This window comes from Amia ocellicauda, chromosome 17, assembly GCF_036373705.1.
Source record: "Amia ocellicauda isolate fAmiCal2 chromosome 17, fAmiCal2.hap1, whole genome shotgun sequence".
In the NCBI taxonomy this organism is placed as follows: Eukaryota; Metazoa; Chordata; class Actinopteri; order Amiiformes; family Amiidae; genus Amia; species Amia ocellicauda.
In genome coordinates this window covers 14,395,439-14,414,851 of record NC_089866.1, presented here as the reverse complement: position 1 = coordinate 14,414,851, position 19,413 = coordinate 14,395,439, and the positions used below count along the sequence as shown (strand labels likewise).

Below are 19,413 nucleotides of genomic sequence, written 5' to 3'. Positions count from 1 at the left end.
CCAACCAACAGAAACAAGGAACGAGCGAAAAGAAGAAATTAAACAAAATATTTATTTTGATGTATATGTGATGTTTTATGCCGAGTATTGTACATTTTCATAAGAAAAACAAAGGAACGCTACTAATTTCCCTAAATAAATGGTAAAATAAAATAAAAAATGTCAATAAAATCTTTTAAGAAACGTGTGTGTGTCCGCTCTTGGAAGCCTATTTAAAAAAGCAAGAGCTTGTTGTTGCAGTTGACCGCTAGGCGGCAGCATTAACAAACCCTGTGACCAGCAAGTTCTGCAAATTGACCACCAGAGGGCGCCGATGAGAGCAGGCTCCCACTGCCTAACACTAGGGGACAGTCTGTCTCACAGCTCATCCCAGACGAGCCGCTCTGTCTGTCGAGCCTCGGTGGCTTATCTCTGCGCTGTGGGCAGTGCGGGGTTAAGGTTTGGACCGAGCCGCCGAGCCGAGCAGAGCCGAGCTGGCACGCTCCCAGACCGGCACTAGGACACGCCGCCGTTACAACAGGTGAGTCCGCTCTAGTGGATTAGAGAGCGATGGTCAAATTATGTGTATTATCGCTGTTGCTACAATAAATGTTACACTGACTCAACCCATCGTAGATGTTACTGCTGTCTTACTGTGTCTCTGCCGGTGTCAGTGGACTCGGCTCGGCCGGTACAGCTAGCATGAGTCGTGGCAATAGCGTCGTGAACTGAGCTGGGTGCAGGGAGAGGAGGTGGGGGCGCCTCGTCTGTGAGACAGTGTCCCGGCAGGTGCTGTGCAGTGAGCTCCGAGGATCAGTCGCGCCTGCGGGCCGGCAGACCCGGGTCTTTCCCCCTGGCATCGAGCCGCCGAGCCGGGCATCAGCTGAGCCACAGGTGCAGCACCGCAGCCCCCCTGCGCCTGCGCACAGGCCGCTCAAACGGGTGTGCGATTTAAATGGTTGTCAGTAAGTGCAATGCATTTGAAAGGATGAATGCACTGTTTTTCCTTTGCATAAGGTTTCCTACTGACGGTCATGCTATCGAGGACTGCGTGACGCACTGACAGTTGCCAGGTGCGGTTACACAGTGACGTTGCGAGTGAATCTTCGTGCTTTCCTGTCCTGCAGAAGAGATCAACAGATACCAGTACAATTACACGGGCACCAGATACAGCACATTAACACAATGCATTGCATTGAGAGAGGCGTGTCCGTTAGTTCCGTCTGTGGCCGCACCGTTACTGTCCGTCTCGCCAGTAAAGCACCTCTGAACCGAGTCGGCCGGGAGAGGTCCGAGTCTTATCTGACGGCCTAAGGAAGCGCCAGAGACAGAACTACACTTCCCAGCAGCCTCTGTGCGCTGCGTGGGCGGCCGGGTTCCGGCGAGGGGCAGGCGGCCGTGCGGAGCTGTCAGTCCCGCACAGCCCGGCGCCGAGCAGTGGAGCGCAGCAGCGCCGCTATTCACAGGGTATTACTATAATATTATTGTTTGTGTTTTTGTTATTATTATTATTGTTTATCATTGTTATGTATTATTAATATTTTAATTTATTATTATTTGTAATAGTAGTGGAGTCCATTTTGTTATGTATTATTATTATCATTATAATGTATTATTAATAATAATAACAATAATAATATGCTAATACAATACAAATATATATATTTTAGTTTTTACTACTTATCACGGGCACTCCATATACGACTTCCTCGTCCATTCTTCTTCTCATTATTTGTATTATTATTATTATTATTACTACTACTACTACAGCATTATTGATATGTAAGGGTAGTTTCGGAGCAGCAGATGTTGCGGGTCGGTGTGAGTGACTCATGACACACTGCTGGGGAGGGAGAGCTGCGCCGCGCGGGGCTGCGGGATTGTGCGGGGCTGTGCGGGGGCGCCGGGCGCGGGGGCGCTGTGCCGGTGTGCGTGCCGGATACATGGGGTAGTGATGTCTGTCTGTCTGTCTGTCTGCGTTGTGCGTTATCATCTGTACTCATCTGTCTGTCCGCCCGTCTCACTCTCTCGGTGGGTGTGTGTGCCTGTGACTCATGAGTCAGGGCAGAGTCGGGGGGAGTTCAATCACACACAGAATTGTAAATCTGAATGTGTGGGGGTGGGTATAAGATGTAATGTGAGTGTCTATCTGTGTATGCGTAATATGTCTTGGGTGTGTGTGTGTACAGTGAGTGTACTCTGTGGGTTGGTGTATTATGTGTGTGTGGTGGGGGGGGGGGGGCAGGTGGTGTGTAATTTGTATTGTGTGTGTGTGGGTGTGTAGGGGGGGTTGGTGTATACTGTGTATTACTAAGGTCTGTGAAGCTATCAGACTATCATATCTCTGTGAGAGTAAAGCTCACTGACAGCAATAGACAAACACACACACTCACACAGACACACACATATATTCATGTGTTCCCTGAGGCTCTGAAACCCTATTGAGCCTCCTCTCTCCTTCTCTCCCTCTCTCTCTCTCTATCTCTCTCTCTCTCTGTGCAGCATCATCACTGGGTCTCTGTTGTGAAGGAGTTGTCAGCCTGCAGTCTGAGCCAGACCAGCACAGTCACCATAGGGGGTCACAGAGAGTTCAAGCCAACAGCCTTATCTCAACCTGCTCTTACTGAAGCATCCCAGTGTCAGTCAGTGTCCACCTCATGTTTGGCTAGGTCTCTCCAGCCCCCCCACTCTTTCGGTCCAGTCAGCTCAGTCAGGATGGCAGAGTGGGGGGGGTGCTGTGCGTCGCGCAGTCAGGCGGAGCACAGAGGGAAAGTGTAGAGACACTGTAACGGGGGGATCGGGGAAGAGAGGGCGGAGGGAGTCAGTGAGCCTGTCAATCAGACATAGTCAAGGGGAGTGTGTCAGGGAGTGAGTGTGTCAGTCAGTCAGTGGGTGAGTGAGTCAGTGGATGATGGAGTGGTCTCTGGATGGGCTGCGGGGGCTGGTGGGTGGGGGCATGCAGTCAGTGCGGGAGTGTGAGAGTGGCGCTCTGGCCAGTGTGGGCTGCCTGCTGCTACTGTTCCTGTGGTACTGCTACCGCATGGGCCGCGACCAGGGCCCCACCCGCCGCTACCCTGAGCTGGGGGGTGCGGGGTCCAGGGGAGTGGCAGGGGGGGGCGGGACAGGGGGGGCGTCGGTCAAAGGAGGGCTGGCACTGGGCCGGGGCTCGGGGGTGGGGCTGGGAGGGGGGCAGAATGGATTCGCCTACTGCCAGTCACCAGAGTGCTTCCGCTGCTCAGCGCCGGGGGAGGGGCTGAACCAGCGGCTGTACCACAGCCTGCAGGAGTACGCCAAGCGCTACACCTGGGCGGGCATGGGCCGCGTGCACAAGGGCGTGCGGGAGCAGGGCCGATACCTGTCCGCCCGGCCCGCCTCCATCCAGCGGCCCGAGGTGTTCTTCCTGCCCGACCTGCCCAGCGCGCCCTACTTCTCCCGCGAGGCGCAGAAGCACGATGTGGAGCTCCTGGAGAGGAACTACCCGGCCCTGCTGGCTGAGTTCCACAGTGTGTACCGCCCCCCCACTGGCGCCTCCCCTACCACCCCCCCTGGCTGGAAGGCCAACAGCACGCCGCAGGGCCAGTGGCTAACCTTCTACCTGGTGAACCAGGGAGTGAGCGTGCCACAGAACTGCCGGCGCTGCCCGCGCACGTACCGGCTGCTGGGATCCCTGCGCACCTTCCTGGGCAACAACGTCTTCGGCAACGCCTGCTTCTCGCTGCTGGCTCCCGGCGCGCTGATCTCAGAGCACTACGGGCCCACCAACGTGCGCCTGCGCTGCCACCTGGGTGAGTGCCAAGGAGACTGTCTGTCTGTCTGAAATCTCATATCTCTCCTGTTCTCTCTCTCTCTGTCACTCTCCTTTGCTCTATCTCCCTCATCTCTCTCTCTCTCTTTCTTGCTCTAAGCTTACAGAGCAGTGTAATTTAACCTCTCCCCCCACCCCCCTCTCCCCAGGAGTGCGTGTGCCCCCAGGCTGTGAACTGGTGGTGGGGGGGGAGCCGCAGTGCTGGGCGGAGGGCAGCTGCCTGCTGTTTGATGACTCCTTCCTGCACACAGCCTTCCACGACGGTGAGAGAGAGAAGAGATGGGGAGAGAGAAGGGGTGGGGGGCCGGAGTGCTCTGGTGTTACATATTACATTACAGGGACAATACAATACAGAGTATTTCAATCAAATCATAATAATATGTAAACAAGGATGTGAAATTACGAACAAACAAAGAATGACTTTCTCCGTCTCTCTGACTCTGTGTGTGTTTGTGTTCAGGCAGTGCAGAGGACGGCCCTCGAGTGGTCTTCATGGTGGACCTGTGGCACCCCAACGTAGCGGCAGCTGAGAGACAAGCCCTGGACTACATCTTCAGCCCTGGGCGATGAGCGAGCGAGGGAGGGAGGGGGGAGGGATAGAGGGAGCAGACAGACAGACAGACAGAGGGACAGTGATGGAGGGGAAGGGGCAGGCTCTCTATTTCCCTATCTGTGTGTCTCTCTGTCTGTCACATTGTCAGTCTGTTTCACTGTATTACTGTCTCTCATTCTGTCCCTCTCTGTCCCCAGGAGGGCATAGTGTATGGTATATTGGCTGGGATCAGGACTTGTTTGTTTTGTTGCGTGATTCTTTCCACTGTGACGGAGCCACACTGGCCAAACCCCCACCCACAGACAGGGACCTGTTCTGAGCTCTGCTGTCACTGGTCTTGTGCCCTGTCTGTAGGGGGCACTGTTTTCTTCTCAGGCACATTGGGTCGCCTATTTCAGCAGCTGTGATATTCTGCTGAACAGCAGCTGTGCCGACAGTGGGGCACAGCCTGGCCCCTCTGCACCTGCCGGAGAGACTCAGGCACTCTGTGCACTGTGGACACTGCCTCTAGTGGACTGTGGAACTCTGCAGACATTGTCTCTAGTGGACTGTGGGACTCCGTGGATACTGTCTTTAGTGAACTGTGGACTGTTGTGGATGGTATCTCCCGTAGTTTCCAAGGATAGCTTCTCTGTGGACCATGTCTCCAGTGGACTGACTGGGGAGTGTTTATTCTGCACTGGACTCTCTGGACTGGGACAATCTGTCCTGTACAGCACACTCCTCCTGCCCAACGACCCAGACTACATGCACTATAACACAACACTGCACAATTGCTCAAAACTGCACAGCACTCTATTGCACAACACTGCGCTATAGCACAACACTGCACAGTCCAGTCCAGTCAGTGACTTTGCAGCAGTCCAGTCCAGTTAGTGACTCTGCAGCAGTCCAGTCCATTTGTTAATGCCTGAGTTATTACTCATGATTATTTGTAAGATTATTGATTAACTGACACTGAGTTCAGTGAATGTGTGTACATGAAAGTGAGTTTTGTATTGCTGTCGTCCATCTATCTGAGCAGGAAGAGAGCGACTGCTGTAAAACATTTACATTCCGTTGGTTTATCGGTTGTTCTATTGAGCATTTTCATAATTTATTGGTTGATTGATTAATTATTCTCTCTCCTCTCTGGTTCTTGGCTTTGGTGTTTTTGCGAACAAAAGCAGTAAAATGTATTTCCATTGAACATGGCTGTGTGGGACTATACTCCCTGTTCTCTCAGGAACCTCTTTGTCTCTCAGTGGGGGGGCATATTCTTGCTTTGAAATTTCTGGTAAGTCTGGAAGTAGCACAGACTTCCTTCACAATTATTAATATTACATAAGTTTAAAAGTCTGTAGAGTTATGCAGAAAGATTATGGAACCTGTCTGAGACAGAGGACAGGGTACAGAGTGGTGTTCTGATGTCTTTAATGTAGCACACAAACAAAGACACAGGGACAGCATTAAACAGTAATAACATTAATAACAGTATTCATAGCACTGGCCTCAGGGCTGCACACACACACACACACACAATAAATCTCTGGTTATATACAGTATTTACAGCACTGCGCCCCCAACCTCCCCAGGGAAACGCTTTCCTTCCATTCCAACAAATTAGATTTTTCTCTTTCTTGTTTTAAGTGCAGCACAAAGACCAAACAAAGTTAGTCATTTTCTTAAAGAACAAACTCTCTCACACACACACTCCCTCTCATTGTGTCTCACACACACACACACACACACATACACTCCCTCTTATTGTGTCTCTCACACACACACACACACACAGTTGCAGTGTGGGTCTCGTCTCCATCTCCAGTAGCAGAGTGCTGGAGCCTCAGGGACGGAGGTGGGGGGCAGAGACAGCCCACCCTACCTGTAGGAGAGGGCGAGGAAGGGGGCGTGGAGCAGGTGCACCCCTTGTTCAGCACAGGGCACCGCTGTGTCGCCATGGAAACAGCGCAGTGCCAGGCCCAGCTCGGGGTCGAGTGCCGGGAAACTGCCCCCACCTAGGGTGACAGGCGGAGGCTCTTGCAGCCCCCCCAGCTCCTGCCCTGTCGCCCCCCAGGCCCGCCCCCCCTCCCGCCGCAGATGGGTGATCCGAAGGCCAGCATGCCCCCCCGCGGACTCCTGCAGCGACGGGAACAGGAACAGAAGGTCAAGGGTCAAGTCCAGCCGCCCCTCTGCAGCTGACATGGCGAACCTGAAGGAGACAGATGGACAGACAGACAGTCAGGTACACTGCAGCGCTAGGGGGACACACCACTTCAACACTGCACACCAAAACAGCACACTGCACAAGACCACACACTACACTGGACAACACACCACAATGTCACATAACAGCTGTTCAATACGTTAGCACACTGAACTGCAGTCTGACTCAGTGTTACTGACATCACACAAATCCATACACACACGCAGACCCAGGCAGAGTCACAGACACACACACATGCATGAGTGTGCCCGGGGTGTTACCGTGTGGCGTGGTTGGGCTGCGAGGTCAGCAGGGGCTCCACCCTCAGGCGGTGGGGGTTTGAGAGCTGCAGATGCAGCTCTGCCCTGAACAGGGACACTGAGAACACATCCCCACTGACGACAAACTGCACCTCTGCGTCTGAGAGAGAGAGAGAGAGAGATTGTATGTTATTTTTTATTATTATTTTTATTTCTTGGCAGACGCCCTTATCAAAAATACAGTAAGTACAAGGCATCAATATGTGTTGTTCTTCATCGCCCTGTTCCTGAGCACTGGGTCTGTTTGTCACTGCCGTGGTCACACTGATGTTACTTAGTCATGACAATAATGCTTTTTAAAATTGAATTAAATTTGACTTGAGAGAGTGAGAGTGAGTGGCTGTCTACACTGTCACTGTGTCCACTAGGGGGAGCCGTGGAGCAGCAGACAACAAACACCAGGGGTGGGCAACAACCAGCGCTTTCTGAAACCTTAACGAAGCCCACCTTTTCTTTGTGTGTGTGATAGCTTTTGTTAAAGGTGTTTCATTAAACTATAAACATACAGAAAATAGCAGAAGACAATACAATTAGACATTCGAAGGTCTCAGTCGTGTGAGAGGGATCTGCGGATTGATCCCCCCCGGTCGTGTGCTTCAATGTTCATTCAGCACCAATTCACAACAAACAGGACACACAACTCCTGTATTTTCGGTGGATGAACATGAAGATTTGGAAGGGAACTGACCGACTCTGGCAAATGAGTCGTGATGTCGGCCTTCCCTCCCCGTGCTCGCCGTGGCTGCCTTGCTTTGCACATTAAATCACGTAAAATCCACCGATCTGATGCCTCTATAGGCCTGATGACAACAAACTACCAGACTAAAATATCCAACCTCAGCAGCCACGTAATGCCATTTATTTGAAATTGATGGTAAAATTATAATTATTTCGTTTTTAATTGTATTAATGAAAGTGATATGCAATGTTTTTATTGTAATGGTTTTTTTAAGAAATCGCCCTAGGTATTGGGTATGCTGAGAATCCCCGCCGGTGCCTTTTGGTTCGGGACGGTTTCTGTTGTATTTGCAGCTTGTCATTTAGTGGTTATGTGACACCCGAGACCTTACATGTAGTTTTGGTTACATTTGTCATTTACTTTACCAAACCGTAATATTGTGTACCCTACTTAGCACGCCAGGATCTTAAAAAGTGGAGGATGCGTTTTTTGTTACTCTGCAAGCACGGCGCCGACCCCTGTTCTGCACATATCTGTTTCAATAACCCAATAATCTGTCCGGACAAAGAAATTCACAGATACAGACACAGAAAAGGCAGAGATACCTATACATAATAATGATGTATAACAAGCAATTATCCCAAACTAGCAAAATTACGATGGATGCACTTTTTAATGTTTCGTATGTGTTTCTGTTAATTTATACAAAGTCTGCATTGTATTGGAAACCAGATGTAACTGATATGCAGACGGGTTACATAAATGACTTTTGCTGAACTGTGAGACATTTCTCTTGCAAGGGTTACGTTTCCACTGTGTGAGCAGTAGAGCCGCGCCAGGGGCTCCAGTCCCTGACTGTCCCTCCCGACTCAACCAATTTATTATTATTATTATTATTATTATTATTATTATTATTATTATTATTATTATTTTATTTCTTGGCAGACGTCTTTATCCAGGTCGACGTACAACATAAGCGCAATACAGGACATGACAGGCAGTTCCTGCTGTGTAAAGTAAAATGTCTATTAAAATACACATTTATATACCAATCAAATGCGTACAGATATCTCTTTGGGTCATTTAGTATGAAGCAGTGGTATGAATCACTCGGATGCGTATGTGAGCGATAGGTATCTGATCAGTTCAGTGATAATATTAGTTTGTGTTATTGATTAGTACTCGATACTCCTACTGGACAGACTGTGCTGAGGACGGGAAGACAGAGAAGCGCTCTTACCTCCGGTCATCCGGCCCTGGATGCCCTTCACGGTCCTGCAGGAGAAGCCGAGCTGGCAGCAGCGGTACACCCTCCGCACGAACTGGAACAGCGGCTGCTCCGGGAACACGGCGCGCCGGGGCCCCTCGGCTGAGAGAGGGACCATCCTGAGACGGTACAGCTGCCCGGCCCGCCCCCCGCCGCCAGCCGCCTCCACCCAGGGGCCTGTCATCAGGGCGCACTGCTCTTGTTGGTGCTGCAGACTATCCTGCGCCCTGACCCGCCGCCTCGGCCTTGGCATCCCCACCATACTGTCCCTGACCTGGGACTCCAGCCTGCCTGCTCCCGCTGCTTCACTCTCCTCTCCGGGTCTCCTCGCTGCCCTGCTCCAGTGCCCCCGGGCTCCCAGCCCAACCAGGGGCCCAGCACCCGCCGCCCCCAGCAGGGCGAGTGCCACGCAGGTGTGAATCCACCCCCGGGTCATGGCTCTGCGTGGGTCGCTGCTCTGTGGATAATCGTCGCCTAAGACGCCTCTGATTGGTAGTTATTGCTTTGTATGTATTTCTCCAGAATGGAATGGTCTGTTTTCCTTATATAAGCGATTCTTGCAAAACAAATGGGTTTAATTCCGAGTGAAGCCCAGACTGCTGGGGTTTGTCCTGGCTTCTCCACGCACCGCGCCGGGTCTTTCCTGCTCCTGTCCGCTCAGCGGGGGTTGGGGGAGGCGGCTCCTCGGCAGTTATTCCAGAATCTCATTTAAATTTGCCTCTGTCCTGCTCGCTGATTTCTTTCTTTCTCTGCTCACTTCTCTCGTTCTCTTTCAGTTTATGCATTCTGCCCCCTCCCTCTCTCCCTCCATCCATTCTACCCCTGGCCGGGGTCAATGTGTTTGCATAATGAGGCTCTCGGCGCTGATGGGGCCCAGGGCATTCACATGCATGTGATCGAGGCTCGTTACTGTAGTGGGGCCATTACATTAGAGCGAGGGGCATTAGCACAACAACGGGATTAAAAATGGAGAGAGGGAAAAAAGAAAAGGATGGAACGGTGACTCCTGCACGAAGCACCTCTATAGGTGCGCAATCTAACTAACAATGCGATGCCTTCTCTCTCTGTTACGTTAATCACCGATTGTACTGCCCTCTATACTTACGGGATTGGGCTCATAATCAGTCCAGTTCGCTCAATCAGTATTTAATATGGCGAGGTACAGGTAAGGCCTATATATTAGGTACAACCGGAGCTTGGCCGTATAACTCCACGGTCGCCAGAGGACTTGGAGACGGGACGGGATCTGAATGTTGCCCTGGACGTGAATGCCCTTAATGCGTAAATGTCGGCATTGCCAGAGTCACATCGGTGCTTAATGAATAGTGACTTAAGCTGTTGAATAACCGTGAATACCCAGGACCACAAAAATGCTACAGTGGTTATATGTTGTTATTTAGCGGTGCTTCAGGACTCGGTTGAGCCGGGGTGACAGCCGTTTAAAAGTTAAACTTTTTTCTCTAAAGTCAACTTTCAAATCTCACCCCGCCTGTCGGAGACCCTGGAGTCTGTGGTCAGCTAGGGGCTGTGGCAGTGGAAGTCTGCGAACGGCCTCTGATATGCTTATTGCAATTTGTACTGATTGTTACTGCAATTTTTTTAGTGCGTCTGCTACAAAAATAACAGAAAATTTCCCCATTCTTGTCATTGATTGTTAATGATGGATCACATTACTATTGCTGTTGACTTTTGATATTATCATTTATTATTATGCACAGGCACCTATTGTCAGTCCTGTGCTGTGTAGCACTGAGGCTGGAGTGACAGGAGGTGAGAACAGGCTGTGAAATTCCCACATAATGTAGAGACACACACACACTGAAACAGATTGAGACACAATGAAATGCAGAAACGCACACACACTGAAACAGACCAGGTTCCTGTACTGATGCTTTATTGCTCAGAGTTACTCCACTCCTCAACACAACACCTCCAGTAAACAGTGTGTGTGTGTGTGTGCGTGTGCATGTGTCTCAGTCAGTGTGTGAGTGAGTTGGGGTGAGAGTGAGTGATTCAGCATGGCTGTGAGTCAGAGCAGGTTGACTCCGTGTTTGAGCAGTCTGTGCCGGGCCTTGCTGGGCAGGGTGAAAGCGCTGTCTTGGGGGTTGGGCACACCTGAGTTCCTCACTGTCGCCCCCTGCTGCTGGAACAAGGTCTCCTGTGCCGCACTGCGCACCCCGAACACCGCCATGCTCCCGCTCCTGCCAACAACACAAACGCTGCATCACACATCGCATACTCCTGCCAATGACATGTGAACTGTGTCATGCTGAAGAACGCAGTGCATCACACACTCTGCATCGCACTGTAATGGTTGTGTGTCTGGGAGTGCTGTTGACACGGATGCTGTATCACACATTCTGCCCCAGATCCCTGGGCTGTGAACAGTGCAACACTGTTCTTGAAATTGATTGGTTGATTGCTGTCCTGCCTGACTGGCTGTTGACTAATGGTTGTGTTGTTGTGTGTTGCTGGGTGCTGCTGGGTGCTGCTCACCTGACAATGGCCTCCCGCAGGGCAGGGTTAGAGGTGAAGTGGGAATGGAGCAACATAGCTGCACGCACCAGCACACGCTCCTGGGGGGGGGGCACGCACACTGCACAGGGACAACAACACAGTCACTGCACAACTTCACAACATGGCCAGTACACAACTACACACCAACACAACAACTCAATTATGCATGCACACACAGGCTCAACAGTCAGTATACAAAAAGGCACAGTAACAACACACACTCACACACATGGGTAGACAGTGGGTTCGTACCAGCCAATGTGTTCTGCAAGCAGTCATAGTGTGAGAAGCTATAGGGCCCCTGTGTCCCTGGCCCCATCTCCCTGGAACCCCCGCCTGCATGTAGGTGAGCCTCCAGCCCGTTCAGAGATGCCAGGCTGCTGTGGTACTGTAAACATACACCAGGGTCTTATTAACACACAAACACACACACTTAATACACATACACTCTCATCAAGGCACTGACACACACTCTTATCAACACACACTTATTAACACACACATTCTCTCATTAACATGCACACACACACTTATAACACACACACACTCTCAATAACACCATGACTGTCCTTAACACACACTCATACACTCTCATTAACACACACACTCATTAACACGCAGACTCCCCAACCCCCTCATTCTCACCACATCCTGGGGGGCATCTGTGTCACTGTTGAACTGTGGCTCCACCAGCAGGGCGAGTACCAGCCCCCCCACCCTGTGCATGTAGAGCTGCAATGCCAGCAGGGGGCACTCCTCCTCCTCGGCCCCCCTGGCCTCACTGCCCCCTACTGTACACCTACTGTCCCTGTTACTGCCCTCAGGACTAGCATTAATGCACCCCCCTTCCCTGCCGCTGCCCCTCTCAGTACTCTCTTGACTGCCACTACTGCCCCCCCTCTGCCCCCTCCTGTCCTGCAGAATGACAAAACTGCCTTCTCTTCTCTCCCCCTCTGTGTCCCCTTCCTGATCCCACCCCAGCCCCCCCTCTCTGATTGCACTGCCCTCACCACAGCCTTCGGGGGGCAACATTGGACTGTTGAGCATGGCTGGGTCACATGACTCATGTGTACTGGGTGGAGGGGTGTGGCCTATGCAGAAAGGTGTGGCGCTGGGCAGAGGGAGCTGGCCAATGGGAGTTCGCAATGTGGAGGAGTCAGGGGTGAGGGCATCAACCTCATTAGGGAGGGAGGGGTCCGGGCTGGGGGTGTGGACACTGCAAGGGGAGGGGGTGGGGTCAGATAAGCAGGTGGGGGGGCTGAGCTCGGGGTCAAGGGTATCTGATAGAGTACGTGACAGGAGGCGGGACTTCCTGTTTCGGCTGGCCTGCTGAGGAGTGGGGTGGGACCTGAGAGAGAGAGAAGTGGAAGGTTATCCAATAGATTTGTCAGTGTTGTGTGACAGATTTAAGTACACACTCTGTCATTGCTGCTGTACCTGCAGGCCCAGTCCACAGGGAGACGCTGTAGAGAGCTCAGCTCCTCAGAAGTCAGGAACACTGTCGCCATGGAGACACTGCGAGAGGTGGGAGCAGGGGGGGCGGTGGGCTCGCCATTAACGAGAGTCACCTGGTCCTAACGAGTGACAGAGAGAGGTAGAGGTTTCAGAGTTTACACTGCACAATGTTGCATGGGCAGGTGTGTCAGTGTTACCTGGCTCTGGGGGTCAGAGTCGCGGACCAGCACCTTTGCCGTCAGACCAGGAGGCATCTGTGTGCTGACAACCCTACACAGAGAGAGAAAGAGGCAATATGTTAGAGACTGATACACTGACCGGATAGTTGACACAGTGACCAGTTTTCGGAGTGTCCAGTTGACTGACCTTCCCCTATACAGGATGCAGCCGGCAAGCACCAGGGGGCAGCGCTGACACGCCTGCAGGATCAGAGCCGCCTTCAGCAACAACAGAGGATCAATCTGGGAGAGACGCGTCAATACATTGTGAATCAGTATCATATTACTCCTACACTGGCCCCTGAGATATCCTCCCCCTAGACCCTGCCCTGTAATGCCCCTGTACTGCCCCATACCCGCGTGGTGTCTATGGTGTGCAGAGAGCCATAGATCTGCTGCAGCTCACTGCTGCCGCCCTGCAGGTGAGACAAGAACTGCGCCCACTGCACAGCCAGCTCCTCCCGAGAGTGCTCCTGAGAGAAAGAGAGGGGGAGACAGGGGGTAAGACTGACTGAGAGACACACTGTCTGACTGACTGACTGACTGGGCTCAATTGCAGTACCTGGATAAGGACGTCTGCTAATAAATCAATAATACCTGGTAGCTGCGCCTCACTGGGCCATTATAGAAACAGAACAGGCCGATCAGCTGATCCAGGAGACGACACACACTGACATCGGGCACGTCTACTGCACAACCCAGAGCCTGAGAGAGAAAGAATGGGAGAGGGAGAAAGATGGGTGTTAGAGCACGCTACAGACCAGGTCCACCTCCCCACCCCACACAGGAAGTCCCGCCCCTGGCCTAACCCATGACACTCTGGCTGAGTTCATGACTTTCCTGAATCCGCACAGACTTTGTGGTAAATCTCTTAAAGATGTCTCTATATTTGATTAGACTCTTGTCTTCAATCCAGCCAGCAAAAATGTGTCTTGAACAGACTTACTCACCAAGAACACTCAATCACTCCCTCACTCATCCATAGGAAGTCCCACCCACAACACTCTCTCACCCACAGGAAGTCTCCACGCAGCCGGATGGCAAATTTGCGTCTGCGCATACGGAGCAGTCGGGGGGGGGCGGTGGACAATTCGGCCAGGCAGCGACACACCCCTGCCAGATGCCCACAGAGCACCTCCTGCTGGTCCAGCACCGTCTATACAGGGGGGTAGGAGGAGGAATGGTGACAGATGTATTACAGATGCTCGAACCCTGAACCACTGCACTCATTTCAAAAAGCCCCCTCTCCTATCCTATCCCCTCTCCCTCTCCCTCTCCCTCTCCACAGTGCCCCCTACCTCCACAGGATAGAAGTAGCAGATTCCTGCACGGGTGGGGTCACCTTCCTCCTTCACCTTTGACCCGTCATACAGGAAGAACACACTGCACCTAAAGGTCACAAGGTCAAGAGGTCAGAGTGTGTGTGTGTGTATATATTATATATATATATAGTGTGTACATGTGAAGATCCTGAGTGCAGCTCATGACCAACTGGCGAGTGAGAGTATCATGTGATCTTTGAGCTCAGCTGCTCCCCCCCCCCCCCGACACCTCCCTGCATTCATCCCACAGCTTGTAAATGGATAACACGCCTGCTTCATTCTCCTCTTCCTTCAGGACTCTCTTCTCTTTTCTGTCCTTCTTCCCACCTTCTCTCTCTCCTTATCCTCCTCTTCACCCCCTCCTCCTTCCCCTTCTCCTCTTCAGTGTTGTGCTGCTCTCCTCCTCCTCCCTGTCCTCCCCCTCCCCCTGCTCTCCCCTAAATAACCAATCTAACTACCTAACTCTGCAGTGATCTCCCCGATTAGATGAATCTGTGCTCTGCTCACCATCTGGGCTCTGCAGTAGCAGCTGTGTCCCCCATTGTCTTCTCTGTCCTCCTGCTTCTCTCTGTGTCTCACAGTGCGCTCTCCTCTCTCTCTCTGTGCCTCCGGTCCTCCATCCCTCCGGGGTCACCGGCTCCTCTGTCGTTCCCAGGGCGAGAGGTGAGAGGCGCTATAAGTTATCATCAGTGGGGTGGTGGGTCATTTTCTTTTTCACACACACTCACACACATCCAGACTGCACAGTCCACCCCATCCCCCTGTCCACACTGTCCTTCGGGTTAACCGTTTACACAGTCCATAATGTCTCAGTGTCCATAGTGCACTCTGTCCCCTTGACTCTCAGTACTCACTTGTTGACTGTTTCGTCTCGTATGTCCACGGCCTCCAGAGCTCAGGACCACACAGCACAGCACTACAATAACAGTACAATGAAGAAGTAGGATACACCCTGGTACTATACAGCGATAAAACCGCAGAATACTGCAATGGCGCTATAATGTACAGTGTATTGCGCTTACGGTGTATTGTTTAGTGCACTGTATTGCACGGTTATACTGTTGTGTATTTCGGTCCCATGCACAATAGTGTCCGGTGTATTAAGCGCAGAGTAATCCCGCAGCGCAGCTCCGTCCAGTTTTGTGATAGTTGACGCGCACTTCCTGTATGAGTTCGCGACGGTCGGGTGGCTGTGCCGGCGCGGTCTCCCCCGGCTGCTCTCTGCTGGCTCTGGGATGCACACAGTGTACCTCTGCTTCTCCGCCTCTCTACTTCACTCTCTTGCCATTTCTTTCATGCTTTCATTTACGTCTGTGCAGTCTCACGGAGTAATGCAGATCACAAGCCATGTCATGTGAGGGCTGCCTTGAGCTACGGCTCGCCTTTAGGGACACACCGCACCAGGGCGACTAGCATCCCAAGCGTACCGCAGACATAGGGAAGAGACAACGGCCTTACCGAGGTCATTTTATGATGTCGGCCAATTTATTATTTAATTTACAGCTCCTAAGGAAATAGATTCTGTTGATCCCAGATACAATATAACCCCCCCATAACCTGGTATTCTAATTAAAGCAATGCTGAAAGGAGGAAACAATTCAATTTTCCCCTCTGGAGGAGTGGATGAGTAAGGAGAGGAGAAAGAAAAGAGGTGGGGGACCCCAGTGATTTACTCTCTCTCCCATAAGTGTCATCCTGTAGGAGTTTCTCATCTGATATTTTAACTTTTGGTATTAATAACAGGTGTTGATTTCAATGGTGACCTGGCTCCCAATGCGATCCTCACTGTGGAATCAGACAGAAAACACAAACACTGCTGTGCTTTTGGTTAAAGTCTTTATTTCTGCCGTAAACCAGCATTATATTACAGACAGGTGGTCCACAACAAGTGAGCTTGTCATAGCATACAGTACAGACAGGTAAAGTGCCGGCAGAGCACAGAGGTAAACTGAGTAAATGTGGAGTAAACTGCAAGTAAAGGTGGTCCATTCCAGGTCCTATGTGGGTTGGGTTCTGGTCCCAGTGTGGCTGCCGGACAACTCGGGGGCTCAGTGGTGGCTGCTGTCCTCGTAGCCCGTGGGCAGGGCATTCACGTGGGAGTTGTGGAAGAGAGAGTGGTTCCCATCTCCCCAAGGGAAGGGCTGCAGGGGGAGGAGAGTTAGGCACAGAATCAGTGTTGGTGTCTAGAACATCAGTTACAGTATGTGGTCTGGGTTTAAAGTACAGTGTACATATACATTGCTGTAGAGGAGTGCACCACTGCAGCACAGCACAGTGTACCTTGCTGCGGATGCGAAGGTGTGGATAGGGGACGAACTCGGGCTGGTCTTGGGAGTGGTGCTGCATCTTCAGGAAGGTGTTCAGCATGCAGACGCCAACGCCAGGCAGGGCCACCACAAATGACAGGATCTTCCACATGCGTGCTGGGAGGGAGAGAGAGAGAAATAAGGGTTTATTAACAGTTTTCAAAGCTTGCTTTTATCATTATATACATACATGCCTTCAGTGAAGTCAAGAAAGTATTTAGCGCACTTTTGAGCTGTGCAGGAACAGTCCACAAAGCTTCACATACCCTCCTCTGGACAGTGCTAACCCCTAACAGCCACCCAATGTCAAATCAGTGAATGCTTCAATCTTTAGCTTTAGTTACTCTCACTGGCCAAGGAGGACTAATTCATCCTCGATCAGCCGCATTGAACCGGCGGTCAAGCACACTGAAGCCGGGCTGCAGTCACAGCGCCACTCAAAACCAGGAGCAAAACACTGACTGTACAACCCAGCACTACCGGTCAGCACAGGCCGCGGGAAGGGCAAGCGCGTCCGTCAAACAAACTGCGAGTCTACCCACCAGGGCCGCTGTCCCGACTGACCGAGACAGCCAACACCCCGCAGCTGTGCGCACAGAGTCGGACACACACAGATCCGGGGCGCCTCTCTCAGGGCCACACAAGGTCACCAGCCTCTCAGTGCTTCTCTTTCCCGGCCTGCATGCGCGCTCCCCCGGCGATGCCCCCACTCCACAGGTCGCTAACGGTGTCTTACTTGCATCGTGGGTCTGACCGTGAGCCGCGGCAGAGAGCTGGCGGGCCGGGGCGCCCACAGACTTCAGCAGGGACTGCGAGAAACGTCCTAGCGCGGCCATCTTCAATCTCCGATCTGAGGCTGCGGAGGAAACGGAAGTAAGATGGTGCGTGTCAGTACGTAAATAAAGTGCGCCTGCGTATTCCCCGGATGCAACACCGGTGTTCCTCCACATGCCCTGACCGGTTGATGCAATCCGGCGAGACTCTCCATAAAAACATTGTTGACAACATGGCTGCCAATTGCGAAACTTTCAGGTGGCCGGTTGGGAGACCAACTTTAATATATAGTGGACTCCAAGACCGCAGATGGCATGAGAAATGGCAAAGATAAACTCTGCCGATCATATATTAAATAGAAATAGCCTAATCAAATTAATAATATATTCATATTATATATTTGAAAGTAATATAAAGTACATATTATATATTAAAATCATGAAAAGGCAGTAGAAATAAAGCATATTGTCAAAGAGAGGAGTGTATTTAGTTTATTTTTAACTGGAACTGAGTTTAATCCCCTCACCGGTTGATGTACTTCCGCCTCACCGAAAAAATGCGCTGCGGTTAATAAAACAACGCGCCCGAGCGCTGCTGTTAAGTGTATAGATGTTTTGCACGTACAGGCAGACGCGGTGAAAGGAAACTGTGCCGCCATCTTGAATGGGTGTTTGATGTCCTTCTCAAACTCACAGATGTGTCCTTGGAGTAACATGGAGAGGATAGGTCTCACCTTCTTTATGTAACTACCTATTTCTGTCAGCTAATAACCAGGGGCCATGTACAATTATTATTATTATTATTATTATTATTATTATTATTATTATTATTATTATTATTATTATTATTATTATTAGAGGTTTTGCTAGATAGTTTGTAGGGACAGTGAGAATCTCGTTAATCTCTCAATGTCATTATTATTATTATAACTGATTAATATAATTGATCATACAGAACAAGAATACTGCAAGAATAATAACGCAATTTTTATAATCATACATAATTCCACTTTAAAATACAGAAATGAGCCTAATGTGGTATGCTGCGCCAAATGTAACACAAGTTAAATATTGTCGATGTCACTGTTGTTTGTCGGTATGTGTGTGTGTGTGTGTGTGTGTGTGTGTGTGTGTGTGTGTGTGTGTGTGTGTGTATGTGTGATGAAATCAAGATTTCTAAATGGTTTAAAGTATTGATGATAGCGGGTAAACAAACAAGACAAACTATGAGGCAGAATAACTGTATGACGTTTCATATGTCTAGCTTAGCGCAAAAACTGGGAGGTGTAGTGGTTCACCTAGCGTCATACTACTACTACTACTACTACTACTACTACTACTACTACTTCTACTACTACTACTACTAATTATTATTATTATTATTATTATCATCATCATCATTATTCAGCAACTAACTATCCTATAAATCCTTCTGGATTGTGTGTTTATTTCAATTAAAACGCCGCCCAACAGCAGCAGCAACTGTTGCCATACAGTCCTGTACTGCGCTGTTACTGTGGCCCTCTGCTGTATTACGGCTGCTCTGCTGGACCTCTGCGGCAGTGTACAACCTCTCCACCAGGTGGCAGTACGTAAATACAGTTGAATGTCGGTAACATCAGAGCACGGGAACCAATAGTTGGAGCGCTGGGGTTTAATTTCATCCGTCTCTCTGTCTGTGCTACATAGCCCTCCACCAGCACCCCTTCCATACATACTATAGCACGCATACAATAGCACACACACACACACACACACACACTATAGTGCACTTCTCCTGTACTGTATCCCCCCCTCTCTCTCTCTCTCTCTCTCTCTCTCTCTCTCTCTCTCTTTCTCTCTCTCTCTCTCTGCTCCCTGTGGGCTCTCGGCTCTCTGCAGTTCAGGTGAGGCTGTTTCCATGGGGATCAGGTATGTGGGTGTGGCCGGTGCCTACTTTCCTGGTGGCTCATTGGTGGCTGCTGGAAGTGAAATCTGACACCGCCCCCCCACGGGACCAGCCAGTGAGACAGACCTGGGGTGCAAGACACTGCT

General features: G+C 50.9%; 4 protein-coding genes across 8 annotated transcripts; 1 reads left to right on the top strand and 3 right to left on the bottom strand.

The window, feature by feature from the left end:
• Positions 1 to 365: 365 nt before the first annotated feature.
• asphd2 (aspartate beta-hydroxylase domain containing 2) lies at positions 366 to 5,526 on the top strand. 2 transcript variants are annotated; one of them, XM_066688732.1, is made up of 4 exons: positions 366 to 520; positions 2,482 to 3,764; positions 3,934 to 4,047; positions 4,245 to 5,526. In XM_066688732.1, the coding sequence occupies exons 2-4, from the start codon at positions 2,888 to 2,890 to the stop codon at positions 4,352 to 4,354; spliced, it is 1,101 nt and encodes a 366-aa protein (XP_066544829.1). In that variant the 5' UTR covers positions 366 to 520; positions 2,482 to 2,887; the 3' UTR covers positions 4,355 to 5,526. The 2 variants fall into 2 exon arrangements, with proteins under 2 accessions (XP_066544829.1, XP_066544830.1); XM_066688733.1 differs by lacking the exon at positions 366 to 520 and adding an exon at positions 647 to 1,446.
• Positions 5,527 to 6,197: 671 nt separating this feature from the next.
• LOC136713037 (uncharacterized) lies at positions 6,198 to 9,521 on the bottom strand. The gene is made up of 3 exons (XM_066689928.1): positions 8,762 to 9,521; positions 6,804 to 6,942; positions 6,198 to 6,528 (listed from the first exon to the last, which is right to left on the bottom strand). The coding sequence occupies exons 1-3, from the start codon at positions 9,222 to 9,224 to the stop codon at positions 6,198 to 6,200; spliced, it is 933 nt and encodes a 310-aa protein (XP_066546025.1). The 5' UTR covers positions 9,225 to 9,521.
• A 1,144-nt stretch (positions 9,522 to 10,665) lies between these two features.
• Positions 10,666 to 15,666, bottom strand: hps4 (HPS4 biogenesis of lysosomal organelles complex 3 subunit 2). Of its 4 annotated transcripts, XM_066689483.1 has the most exons (14): positions 15,323 to 15,666; positions 15,155 to 15,216; positions 14,808 to 14,942; positions 14,277 to 14,367; positions 13,991 to 14,134; positions 13,576 to 13,683; positions 13,335 to 13,451; positions 13,127 to 13,221; positions 12,958 to 13,030; positions 12,743 to 12,879; positions 11,951 to 12,653; positions 11,558 to 11,693; positions 11,285 to 11,384; positions 10,666 to 10,989 (listed from the first exon to the last, which is right to left on the bottom strand). In XM_066689483.1, the coding sequence occupies exons 3-14, from the start codon at positions 14,840 to 14,842 to the stop codon at positions 10,818 to 10,820; spliced, it is 1,911 nt and encodes a 636-aa protein (XP_066545580.1). In that variant the 5' UTR covers positions 14,843 to 14,942; positions 15,155 to 15,216; positions 15,323 to 15,666; the 3' UTR covers positions 10,666 to 10,817. The 4 variants fall into 4 exon arrangements, with proteins under 4 accessions (XP_066545580.1, XP_066545579.1, XP_066545578.1 ...); XM_066689482.1 differs by having other exon boundaries at positions 14,808 to 14,973; positions 15,155 to 15,666; XM_066689481.1 differs by having other exon boundaries at positions 15,155 to 15,666.
• Positions 15,667 to 16,119: 453 nt separating this feature from the next.
• On the bottom strand, positions 16,120 to 17,488 carry cox6a1 (cytochrome c oxidase subunit 6A1). Its single transcript, XM_066689659.1, has 3 exons — positions 17,343 to 17,488; positions 16,581 to 16,723; positions 16,120 to 16,441 (listed from the first exon to the last, which is right to left on the bottom strand). Exons 1-3 carry the CDS (start codon positions 17,440 to 17,442, stop codon positions 16,349 to 16,351), a joined length of 336 nt encoding a protein of 111 aa, XP_066545756.1. The 5' UTR covers positions 17,443 to 17,488; the 3' UTR covers positions 16,120 to 16,348.
• Positions 17,489 to 19,413: the final 1,925 nt, after the last annotated feature.

What these genes read in the sequence shown, in the direction of transcription:
- asphd2 (XM_066688732.1), top strand. Translation starts at nt 2,888, where the DNA reads ATGATGGAGTGGTCTCTGGATGGGCTGCGGGGGCTGGTGGGTGGGGGC. An exon ending in GCGCCTGCGCTGCCACCTGG is followed by an intron (nt 3,765 to 3,933) that starts GTGAGTGCCAAG and finishes CCCTCTCCCCAG; the next exon opens with GAGTGCGTGTGCCCCCAGGC. An exon ending in GCACACAGCCTTCCACGACG is followed by an intron (nt 4,048 to 4,244) that starts GTGAGAGAGAGA and finishes GTTTGTGTTCAG; the next exon opens with GCAGTGCAGAGGACGGCCCT.
- LOC136713037 (XM_066689928.1), bottom strand. Translation starts at nt 9,224, where the DNA reads ATGACCCGGGGGTGGATTCACACCTGCGTGGCACTCGCCCTGCTGGGG. An exon ending in CCAGGGCCGGATGACCGGAG is followed by an intron (nt 6,943 to 8,761) that starts GTAAGAGCGCTT and finishes TCTCTCTCTCAG; the next exon opens with ACGCAGAGGTGCAGTTTGTC. An exon ending in CAGCCCAACCACGCCACACG is followed by an intron (nt 6,529 to 6,803) that starts GTAACACCCCGG and finishes TGTCTCCTTCAG; the next exon opens with GTTCGCCATGTCAGCTGCAG.
- hps4 (XM_066689482.1), bottom strand. Translation starts at nt 14,842, where the DNA reads ATGGGGGACACAGCTGCTACTGCAGAGCCCAGATG. An exon ending in CAGTGAGGCGCAGCTACCAG is followed by an intron (nt 13,452 to 13,575) that starts GTATTATTGATT and finishes TCTTTCTCTCAG; the next exon opens with GAGCACTCTCGGGAGGAGCT. An exon ending in CCTGTGGACTGGGCCTGCAG is followed by an intron (nt 12,654 to 12,742) that starts GTACAGCAGCAA and finishes TCTCTCTCTCAG; the next exon opens with GTCCCACCCCACTCCTCAGC.
- cox6a1 (XM_066689659.1), bottom strand. Translation starts at nt 17,442, where the DNA reads ATGGCCGCGCTAGGACGTTTCTCGCAGTCCCTGCTGAAGTCTGTGGGC. An exon ending in CGGTCAGACCCACGATGCAA is followed by an intron (nt 16,724 to 17,342) that starts GTAAGACACCGT and finishes TCTCCCTCCCAG; the next exon opens with CACGCATGTGGAAGATCCTG. An exon ending in ACCTTCGCATCCGCAGCAAG is followed by an intron (nt 16,442 to 16,580) that starts GTACACTGTGCT and finishes CTCCCCCTGCAG; the next exon opens with CCCTTCCCTTGGGGAGATGG.